Below are 10,091 nucleotides of genomic sequence, written 5' to 3' on the forward strand. Positions count from 1 at the left end.
TCTTCTTGCCTTGGCTTCCTAAAGTGCTGGGAATATAGGTGCGCGCCACTGCACCCAGCTGGTGATTATTAATCATGATTGTTAATTATGTTCATGGGAAAGCACTTTTCCTAATAAGCTCTTTTTTCTCACTACAAGTATGTAGCATTTGTGCTCCCACTTCAGTTACTTGTCTTTAGGCATGACCTTTAATCTCTCTGAACCAGTTTCCTCATCTTAAGAATTGAAATGCTGGCTGGGCCAGTGGCTCACGCCTATAATCCCAGCGTTTTAGGAGGCCAAGGTGAGATAATTGCTTGAGTCCAGGAGTTTGAGACCAGCCTGGGCAACATAGTGAGACCACCTCCCTGCTGTCTCTACAAAAAATCCAGAAATTAGCCGGACGTGGTGCTGTGCACCTGTAGTCCCAGCTACTTGGGAGGCTGAGGTGGGGGGATCGCTGAAGCCGGGAGGTCAAAGCTGCAGTGACTCGTGGTCATGCCACTGAACTCTAGTCTGGGGACACAGACCCTGTATCAAAAAGAAAAATGCTGCCTACTTCAGGGATGTAGCAAAGCTAAGCTTGAACAGAGCAAAGGAAGTGCCATAGAAGCTGCACTACTTGCTCATGCCACAGCTGGGGAATGGGGAGGTCGAATGAGGAGGTCCACTCTGTCGCAATGTTCCAATTCCCGCCCAGAGGGAGGGACCTCCCCTTCGAGGGAGGGCGCCGGAAGTGACGTGAGGCCCTGCGGAGACCAGGAGTCAGACTGTCGGACGAGCTCGGGCCCCACGTGCCCCCGGTACTGGCCGGCCGGAGCCCCCGGCTTCCCGGGGCTGGGGGACCTTAGCGGCACCCAAACACAGCCTACTTCCTAAGCGGAGCCATGTCTGGTAACGGCGATGCGGCTGCAACGGCGGTGAGTGCTGAGCCGGTGACCAGCACACTTTGGGCTTCTTGACGAGCCGTGCAGCAATTGGCCCCAGTTTGCCATCCTCAGTCGCTATTGGTCAGAACGGCTTTTTTTTTTTTTTGTCCGAATAGTTTTTAAAGGGCCAGTAGCTCGGTTGCCCTCCGGGAGGAATGGGGAAATCAAGAGAGCGGTGGTGCTGGGTTAAGAGTGGAAGGATTGTCTGGAACAGAACCCCGGTCCCTGCGGGCATCTGGGTGGGATTCCCATCAGGTCTGGGATGCACGGCTGTAGATTTAGTGACCCAGACCGCGAACGTTCGTCTACACAGACAGGGTCCTTTCTTTCGAGGCTGGGCCGAGGCGAATGCAGATGCAGCCCCTTTGGGAAGACACGTTCCACTTTTGATTCAGAGGAGAGAGCACAAGCCAAGCCTCCGAACTGCACACAAACGTCTTAAAAGTGCGCCTTATTTTTGTATTACAGCGGTCTCCCAGCCACAACCAACTCTCCAAGTCCCCAGCTGAGACACACCTCCTGAATTACTACCGTGGGTGGGAGGCCGCTGTGGGCCTTCCCATTACAAGCCTGCTTGCTGAGCCCTGGGCTTGTGCACAAACTGCAGAGTTGGTGGAGGCCACTGTCAGGCTGAGATAAGAAAGAGATGGGGAGCTGCTAATCTCCCCCTGTCCGGCCAGTTGGTGAGGGCTGTGATCTTTGCTCCTGCAGTCATTCCGGAGCCCTGGACTAGGAGTAGGAAGATCTGAATTGTAACCCCAACTCTTTCTCGGTTATTATCTCTGTGACCCTGGGCAAGTCACCTCATGCCTTGGTGCCACCCGTTGCTTCTGTAACATGGTCCCAAAGGTGCCTGTCTTGTCTACCTGATAGGATTGTTGAGAGGACAACAATATGCAGAAGCAATAGCTTCAACATAGAAGTGCTCAATGTTTTATTTTTTAATGAAACGGTTTGACTTGAATATGCTGTGCACATTCAATGAACTTAAGGAATTGTTTGAACCTAGTAGTTCTGGGACCTTAGAGTCCTTTCTGTGAGCTCCCTGTGGCCCAGAATTTTGGTGGCCACGTTTAGTATTTCAAGCCTAACCTAATTTGCAAAGGGTCTCCCAGGGTTAATTTACTGGCGTGATCACATGGAGTAGACCAGAGTCTGAGGGCAGCAAACTGTCACCTGCTCCTGCAATAGAGACCCCAGATGTTTGGGTGCAAAAGAACTCCATAGCACCCTGGCCAACGTGGTGAAACCCCATCTCTACTAAAAATATAAAAATTAGGCCGGGCACAGTGGCTTATGCCCGTAATCCTAGCACTTTGGGAGGCCGAGGCAGGTGGATTGCCTGAGCTCAGGAGTTCGAGAGGAGCCTAGGGAACATGATGAAACCCCGTTTCTACTAAAAATACAAAAAATTAGCTGATATGGCAGCATACACCTGTAATCCCAGCTACTTGGGAGGCTGAGACAGGAGAATCGCTTGAACCTGGGAGGTGGAGGTTGCAGTGAGCTGAGAATGTGCCACTGCACTCCAGCCTGGGCGACAGAGGGAGACTCTGTCTCAAAGAAAAAAAAAAAAAAAAAGGAACTCCATAGGATGAACTTCCCGTATCAGGGAATGTCGACTGTTGACAGTATCAGTATCTACAGTGGCTACTGTCTGATGTAGAAAGAAATGGAATCAGGCTGGACGTGGTGGCTCAGGCCTGTAATCCCAGTGCTTTGGGAGGCTGAGGCACGAGGATCACAAGGTCAGGAGTTCGAGACCAGCCTGGCCAACATAGTGAAACCCCATCTCTACTAAAAATGCAAGAATTAGCTGGGCATGGTGGTGCATGCCTTTAGCTTGAACCCGGTGGGTAGAGGTTGCAGTGAGCCTAGATCATGCCACTGCCCTCCAGCCTGGGCAAAAGAGTAAGATTCCATCTCAAAAAAAAAAAAAAGAGAGAAATGAGACGTCTGTCTTAGACTGTAGAATTCAGTTCTACCTGCTTGGCAGTGAATACTTTTGTCCAAGGTACTCTGGCAGGAGGAAGAGGTGTGTCCTCTTGAGTTCTTGACTTGGGCTCTGGCCTCCCAGTATTTCCTTGTTGGTGAAACCGGAGGCAACACTCTAGGTGAACAAACTTTAGGCAGCGCAGCCTCCTAGTCTTATGGAACATCTGAGGCCGAAGAAACCTGAGTCCGGCCTCTTCATTTTATAGATGAACAAACAGATCCTGATGGGACAGTGTACCCAAGGTCACCCAGCCAAGAGGCTGAGCAGGACTGTACATCAGATCTGTTGACCTCAGTCCTGAATGCATGCAGTCCAGCCAGATTAAGTGACCGTTAATACTGTCAGCTTTCCCCGCTGTGGGATCTTCATCCTCTTGAGTTCTTTTGCAGCCAGACATCTGGGCCTCTTGCTGGAGAAGGTGGCAGCTTGCTGCTGTTAGACTCTAGTCTACTCCATGTGGCATCTGGATGGCACTGAAATTTTCTCAAGTGCCTCGTCTGTTGTAGATAATGAATCTATCCTCCAGTGACTCAGCACAGGTTTCCCAATGTGGTCCTGGCTGCCCTGCCCCTGCCAGCTGCAGGCCCCACCCTTCCTGTAGCCAGGCTGATGGGCCTTATCTCTTTATCCACCTGGCTGTGCACAGCACTCCTACTGACAACTTCCTTGGCCAAGGTGGGCTTCAGGGCTCAGTGTCCTGGTTACTGCAGTGGCAGCAACAGCAGGTCCTGCTGTTGCCTCCCTCTAGTCTCCGCTTCTCTGGATCCCTGAGGAGGGCAGAAGGTACTGAGGAAGGTGAAAGGGACCAGCCCTGGAGTATTTCCCCACTCTGAGCCCCAGCTAGCCACAGGCCAGGTTCTGAAGTTCCTTTCTTCCAAGCCAGTGATTCTGGTTCTCGGACAAGGTGTTGAGGAACACAAGGAACAGAGGGGACTGTGACCTGGGGACTTTTTCTGCAGGAAGAAAACAGCCCAAAGATGAGAGTGATTCGCGTGGGTACCCGCAAGAGCCAGGTGGGTGCAGGAGCCCGGGTGGAAGAGGTTTGTCAGAACAGTTGTGATGCTCACAGCATCACAAATTGGGGGACTCAGAGGCTTACTTCTTAGTATGGAGGAGATGGTGTGGCTGGGCGTTAAGTTCCCTGGGGAATGGCAGATTACATTCTACGGCAAGATCGTCCCTAGGCTGGGAAAATTGTTGGAGTACAGAGGGCTCCCAAGCCCCTTCTCATTCTCAGATGGAAATTCCAGTCCCTTCAGCATCTGCCTAACCTATAAGAGTCTGATCAGTGGCTGGGAAGGGCAGGACTAATCCAAATCTCTACCCGCAGCTTGCTCGCATACAGACGGACAGTGTGGTGGCAACACTGAAAGCCTTGTACCCCAGCCTGCAGTTTGAAATCAGTGAGTTTTCTGGAAAGGAGTGGAAGCTAATGGGAAGCCTAGTACCCCGACAAGGGAGAACACAGCATTTCTGGCTTTGCCTATAGCTAAGCCAGAGGTGCTTTCCTCTGAATACCTCCAGCTCTGACTACCTGGGTTAGCCTGGCATTTAACATCTTGAGCTTTGGGTCTTTTTATGAGTGTTTTGGTCTTCCTGCTTGATCGTATATACTCAGAGGGCAGGGACCAGGAATTATGTGCCTCTGTCCTCATCATGAATCGTAGCACAGTGCTGGGCTCAGTAAGTGCTGATCAATAATGAGCGCCTGATTGATTGACTCTCTCCTCAGTTGCTATGTCCACCACAGGAGACAAGATTCTTGATACTGCACTCTCTAAGGTAACAACATCTTCCTCCCCAGTTCTTGTCCCCACTCTTCTTTCCTTCCCTGAAGGGATTCACTCAGGCTCTTTCTTGTCCGGCAGATTGGAGAGAAGAGCCTGTTTACCAAGGAGCTTGAACATGCCCTGGAGAAGAATGAGTAAGTAAAGATAGGAGAGTGTGGTGCCCTCCCAGTCTCTTGCTGGGAACCTAGTATGCTAGGTCTCTTGCTGGGACCCCGGGTGTCAGATAGGCTGCTGGGCTTAAACCCTCAGAGAGGCTGAAGGCGGCGCATAGGTGGGTTTTTTCAGGCTTCAGAAAAGGAGAGAGTCTGGTTCTGAGCCAGCTGGCTGCCTGGACTGCAAGAATGCCTGGGGGAGGGAGGGTAGGAGGGAGAGTGAGAGGAGGGCAGGTTTCATGCTCCTGAGATTTTGGGAAGGCGTGCTTCCTGAACTGCCCTAGGCTCCACCACTGAAGTGGAGGCAGGGGTGGGTGGAGAAGGGGTGAAGGCTGGCTGCTCATTCCCTTTCTGTTCGCCCCCATCTCCCATCTCTGTAGAGTGGACCTGGTTGTTCACTCCTTGAAGGACCTGCCCACAGTGCTTCCTCCTGGCTTTACCATCGGAGCCATCTGCAAGTAAGAGTTTTGCAAGTAAGGGGCTTGGGCAGGGGTAGGCATCAGGTGAAACTTTGCCTTTCACTTTGGGATCTGACCCTCTGCTCCAGGGTTATCTCCTCTGCCCTGAGGAGTGTTGACTGGTGGCAGAAAACTCAGGAAATACCAGTGAGTTGGTGGTGATCTGAACTTAAATTTCTTCCTTCGTTCTATGCCCTTCCCTCCTCCTCCAGGCGGGAAAACCCCCATGATGCTGTTGTCTTTCACCCAAAATTTGTTGGGAAGACCCTAGAAACCTTGCCAGAGAAGAGGTAAGTGGGGCCTGGATAGGCAGCTTGGTGGGATGTGCCCAGAAGATGCAGGGATGGGAGGAGGAGGAAAGGAACAGTGACCACCTAGAGTTAAAATCTCATTGTAACCTCCCTCTGGACAGTGTGGTGGGAACCAGCTCCCTGCGGAGAGCGGCCCAGCTGCAGAGAAAGTTCTCACATCTGGAGTTCAGGAGTATTGTATCCTTTTAGAAGAGTGATGGGGGCAGCAGCCAAGGAAAAAGGCAAGGTCTAGAGGGCTCTGGGAGTCCTGAGAGTGGAAGGGGCTTCCAGCAAGCAGCCCGTGGGGTTAGTGGCCTGTCTGTCCTTCCATCCACTCATCCGTCCACTCATTTATAGTCTAATGTTTTCTTAGTCCCAGACAAGTGTTTGGAGTGCAAGGCATTGGGGATAATGGTGAGCAAGATAAACATTCCCCTGCATATGTAGAGTTTACTTTTTACTTAGGGATAATGTAGTTATACTGAACAGTGACTACTTCTGGAGGGATAGGGAGTACTTCCTTATTTTTTATTTTTTGAGACAGAGTCTCACTCTGTTGCCCAGGCTGGAGTGCAGTGGCGCAATCTAGGCTCACTGCAACCTCTGCCTCCTGAGTTCAAGCAATCCTTCTGCCTCAGCCTCCCAAGTAGTGGGGATTACAGTGTGCCTGCCACCACACCTGGCTAATTTTTGTATTTTTAGTAGAGATGGGGTTTCACCATGTTGGTCAGGCTGGTCTCAAACTCCTGACCTCAGGTGATCCACCAGCCTTGGCCTCCCAAAGGGCTGGGATTACAGGCTTGAGCCACCACACCTGGCCAGTACTTCCATTTTTATATGCTACTATATTGTTTTGACTTTTACAATGAATATGTAGTACATTTCATAAAACTAAATTTAAAAATAGTATGTGCGAAGTGCTCCAATAAGTGAAGTTGGGAATTTTCTGGAAACTTCTAGTTGGAACATCTAAACACAGAAGTCTGGGGGTTCAGGGAAGGTTTCTTAGAGGTCTTGTAACCTTGGCAAGTCATTTAGCCTCCCTATGTCATTTTCCTTATCTGTAAAGTGGGGATAATAATACTACCTTCCTCACAGGGTTGTTGTGAAGATGAAATGAGCTGACATATGGAAAGTACTTTTAGAGCAGTGTCTGGCATGTAGTAAGTATGATGTAAGTGTTAGCTGTTACCATTAAGCTGAGCTGGAAGATGAGTGAAAAGCAGACCCCTAGAGAAGGAAAGACAGACTCAGGCAGAGGGAATCTCATGAGGCCCCAGACTGCCCGACACTGTGGTCCTTAGCAACTCTCCACAGCGGGGAAACCTCAACACCCGGCTTCGGAAGCTGGACGAGCAGCAGGAGTTCAGTGCCATCATCCTGGCAACAGCTGGCCTGCAGCGCATGGGCTGGCACAACCGGGTGGGGCAGGTAGGGGCTGCCCCTATCCTATCCCCAGTTCATCTGCATCTCCTTTCTGCCTTATAGTCATCCCCAATTTAGGATTTTTAGACTTTATGATTGTGTGAAAGTGATATACGTTCAGTAGAAACTGTACTTAGTACCCATACAGCCATTCTGTTTTTTACTTTCAGTATAGTATTCATTACATGAGATATTTAGCACTTTATTGTAAAATAGGCTTGGTGTTAGATGATTTTGTCCAACTATAATAGGCTAATGTTAAGTGTTCTGAGCACATGTAAGGTAGGCTAGGTATATTAAATGCATTTTCAGCTTGTGTTTTCAACTTCAAGGACCATCTGTCTTCACTTCTTGACCACCCCACCTCTAACACCACAGGCTGGGAAGATTGTGAATCAGAGGCCAGACTCTAGGCCTTCATGGAGAAAATTTACCAAAAAAAAAAAAAAGAGGCCAGATTCACACTTAGGCCTACCCAGGCTTTCTCGATGATAGGAATCATCTCACTGCCAAGTGTTTTTAGACATCCCTGTGTCCACCCTTTTGACTACCTGTTCTGCTTCCACAGATCCTGCACCCTGAGGAATGCATGTATGCTGTGGGCCAGGTATACTTGACCAGGGAAGCCACATGGTGACATATCCCTTCCCTTTGTTCTCAACCAAGAAGCTGGTCTCACAACCTTCTGCATCTGCTTCCCCAGAATAGCATTCTCAGGGAGGGGCAGGCCTTGGGATGCTACCGGTCCAAAAGGCTCTGGGGAGTGAGTAGATAGAGGTGGTCCTATGCTTTGCGCCATTGGTTGGGGAAAGAGCAGGCCTGATGTCCTAGGCTGTTTTTCCATCAGGGGGCCTTGGGCGTGGAAGTCCGAGCCAAGGACCAGGACATCTTGGATCTCGTGGGTGTGCTGCATGATCCCGAGACTCTGCTTCGCTGCATCGCTGAAAGGGCCTTCCTGAGGCACCTGGTAGGGCCTGTGCTCCACCTGTGGAGGGCTGGGGACTTGGAGAGCTGGGAAAGGTGGTGGGGATGATTTCTCACATGAATGCTCTGTATATAGTGCTAACTCATTCTTGTTGAAAGTTGTGTATGGAGAGGACCAGGTCTGAGCCCACAGTTACCTTTTCAGTGATGTCCTCAGGTCTGTGGTCACAGGATGGTGTTAAGAGCCCTTGGAGCTCACAAGAACTTCTCATTACAGGAAGGAGGCTGCAGTGTGCCAGTAGCTGTGCATACAGCTATGAAGGATGGGCAAGTAAGTGGGGGGAAATAGATGGGAAGCCAGGGAAGGGAGGACTATGGCATTTCTTCCTGTGCATCCCAGGTTTCTAAGCAGTCCGCTCTCAGACTGTGCTGAGGCAACTGTTTTCTTCCCCAGCTGTACCTGACTGGAGGAGTCTGGAGTCTAGATGGCTCAGATAGCATACAAGACACCATGCAGGCTACCATCCATGTCCCTGCCCAGGTACCAAAGCTGGAGGGTGAGGGGGTAATAAACAAGAGTGCATATAATCTCATTTGTTCTCACCAATTCCCACCTCCTTCCTGCATACAGCATGAAGATGGTCCTGAGGATGACCCACAGCTGGTAGGCATCACTGCTCGTAACATTCCACGAGGGCCCCAGTTGGCTGCCCAGAACTTGGGCATCAGCCTGGCCAACTTGCTGCTGAGCAAAGGAGCCAAAAACATCCTGGATGTTGCACGGCAGCTTAACGATACCCATTAACTGGTCTGTGGGGCACAGATGCCTGGGTTGCTGCTGTCCAGTGCCTACATCCTGGCCCTCAGTGCCCCATTCTCACTGCTGTCTGGGGAGTGATTACCCCAGAAGACTGAACTGCAGGCTTCAAGCCTTCCGGGGATTTGCCTCAGTTTGGGGCCTCGATGACTGCCTTGCCTCCTCAGTATGTGGGGGCTTCATCTCTTTAGAGAAGTCCAAGCCACAGCCTTTGAATGTAACCAACTCTACTAATAAACCAGCTCTGAAGGTGTTTTTGTGTGTGTGGGGGGTGGGGGGGTTGGCGGGAAGATATGAACAAACACAAAGCCCTTTCATCCTTACCTCGGAGGCTGGGACTTTCGCCCAAAGTTCTCCTGGTACATCCTTTCTGCTTCTGCCTCAATAGTTTTCATTTTACACAGAATAAATTGTCTCCCAGGAACACCAAGAAACAGAGCCATAATCTTAAATTCCTATGGTTTGCCCCTTCTTCAGTTAACAGTAGAGCCTATTTATATTGCATGGCCCCTCCCACCCCCACTATCAGGAAAGTATAGAAAGTCACTAATCCTGCAACTCTCTTGCAAAATGAAAACAAATGCTCCATTTTAAAAAAAACAATCCTTTAATAAAATTAGTTCATCTAAAACTCCCCAATGCCTAAGGTTCTAGTCTTGGAAGGGTTAGCTGCAAAATTCCAGTTCGGAAGCCAACGGAGGCTCAGTCCAGACAGGGATTAACCGACTTGTGCTGGTATCTAGGTGCTTGGATTGCCGAGTTGAGTTTGCTGGAAGGGAAATGGGGAGGCCCGACAGGCTTGGCTGCCAGTCGGCTTCCGCGAAAACGACTCTTGCTGTCCACATAGCCAGCCGTGAAGCCAAACTGCAGGCCTTTGCCCTCCCCCAAATGTCCTCGTAGGAGGCAGTCACTCGGGAGGAAGATGTGCCTGTTACCAAGTGCTTCGTCCCGGCCCCAGCGCAGACCTATGAATGAAGATGGAGGGAGATCTGATGTGAAAGGCCTCGGTCCCGGCCGCAGAGGGGGCGCCAGACCGAAATCAGCGATCGTGTCTCTCCCACCAAAGCCTCCAGGCCAGCGGCCACGTCTGAAAGTCCTGGGCTAAGCACCACGCCGGGGGAGTACCAGACACCCCGGCTGCAGCTGCCGAGGGCCTCACTCACCTTCAGGGCCGCCGGCCTCTCGGCCTGGACTGCCCACCTCTGCCCTGCGTCAGAGCGGAAGGCTAAGTCTTCCAGAAGGTGCTGCGGCCTCCCCGCAGCCCCTTAGCGACTCAGGATGGGGCAGCTGGCTGAGTCACGAGCGCCGAGGGGGGCAGGTGCGGCGCCGCC

At 51.1% G+C, this 10,091-nt stretch overlaps 1 protein-coding gene and 1 long non-coding RNA gene across 7 annotated transcripts; one reads left to right on the top strand and one right to left on the bottom strand.

The window, feature by feature from the left end:
• Window positions 1-709: 709 nt before the first annotated feature.
• HMBS (hydroxymethylbilane synthase) lies at window positions 710-9,014 on the top strand. 6 transcript variants are annotated; one of them, XM_011926928.1, is made up of 14 exons: window positions 710-899; window positions 3,864-3,917; window positions 4,235-4,307; window positions 4,637-4,686; window positions 4,773-4,828; window positions 5,227-5,304; window positions 5,517-5,594; window positions 5,717-5,792; window positions 6,912-7,025; window positions 7,588-7,626; window positions 7,867-7,986; window positions 8,221-8,274; window positions 8,398-8,484; window positions 8,575-9,014. In XM_011926928.1, exons 1-14 carry the CDS (start codon window positions 867-869, stop codon window positions 8,746-8,748), a joined length of 1,086 nt encoding a protein of 361 aa, XP_011782318.1. In that variant the 5' UTR covers window positions 710-866; the 3' UTR covers window positions 8,749-9,014. The 6 variants fall into 6 exon arrangements, with proteins under 6 accessions (XP_011782318.1, XP_011782323.1, XP_011782317.1 ...); XM_011926930.1 differs by lacking the exon at window positions 710-899 and adding an exon at window positions 3,579-3,687; XM_011926933.1 differs by lacking the exon at window positions 7,867-7,986 and having other exon boundaries at window positions 710-989.
• Window positions 9,015-9,352: 338 nt separating this feature from the next.
• On the bottom strand, window positions 9,353-10,091 carry LOC105501115. The gene is made up of 2 exons (XR_001000139.1): window positions 9,924-10,091; window positions 9,353-9,725 (listed from the first exon to the last, which is right to left on the bottom strand). It is a non-coding gene; the product is annotated as an uncharacterized LOC105501115 (long non-coding RNA).

Source organism: Colobus angolensis, unplaced genomic scaffold (assembly GCF_000951035.1).
Source record: "Colobus angolensis palliatus isolate OR3802 unplaced genomic scaffold, Cang.pa_1.0 Scaffold7, whole genome shotgun sequence".
In the NCBI taxonomy this organism is placed as follows: Eukaryota; Metazoa; Chordata; class Mammalia; order Primates; family Cercopithecidae; genus Colobus; species Colobus angolensis.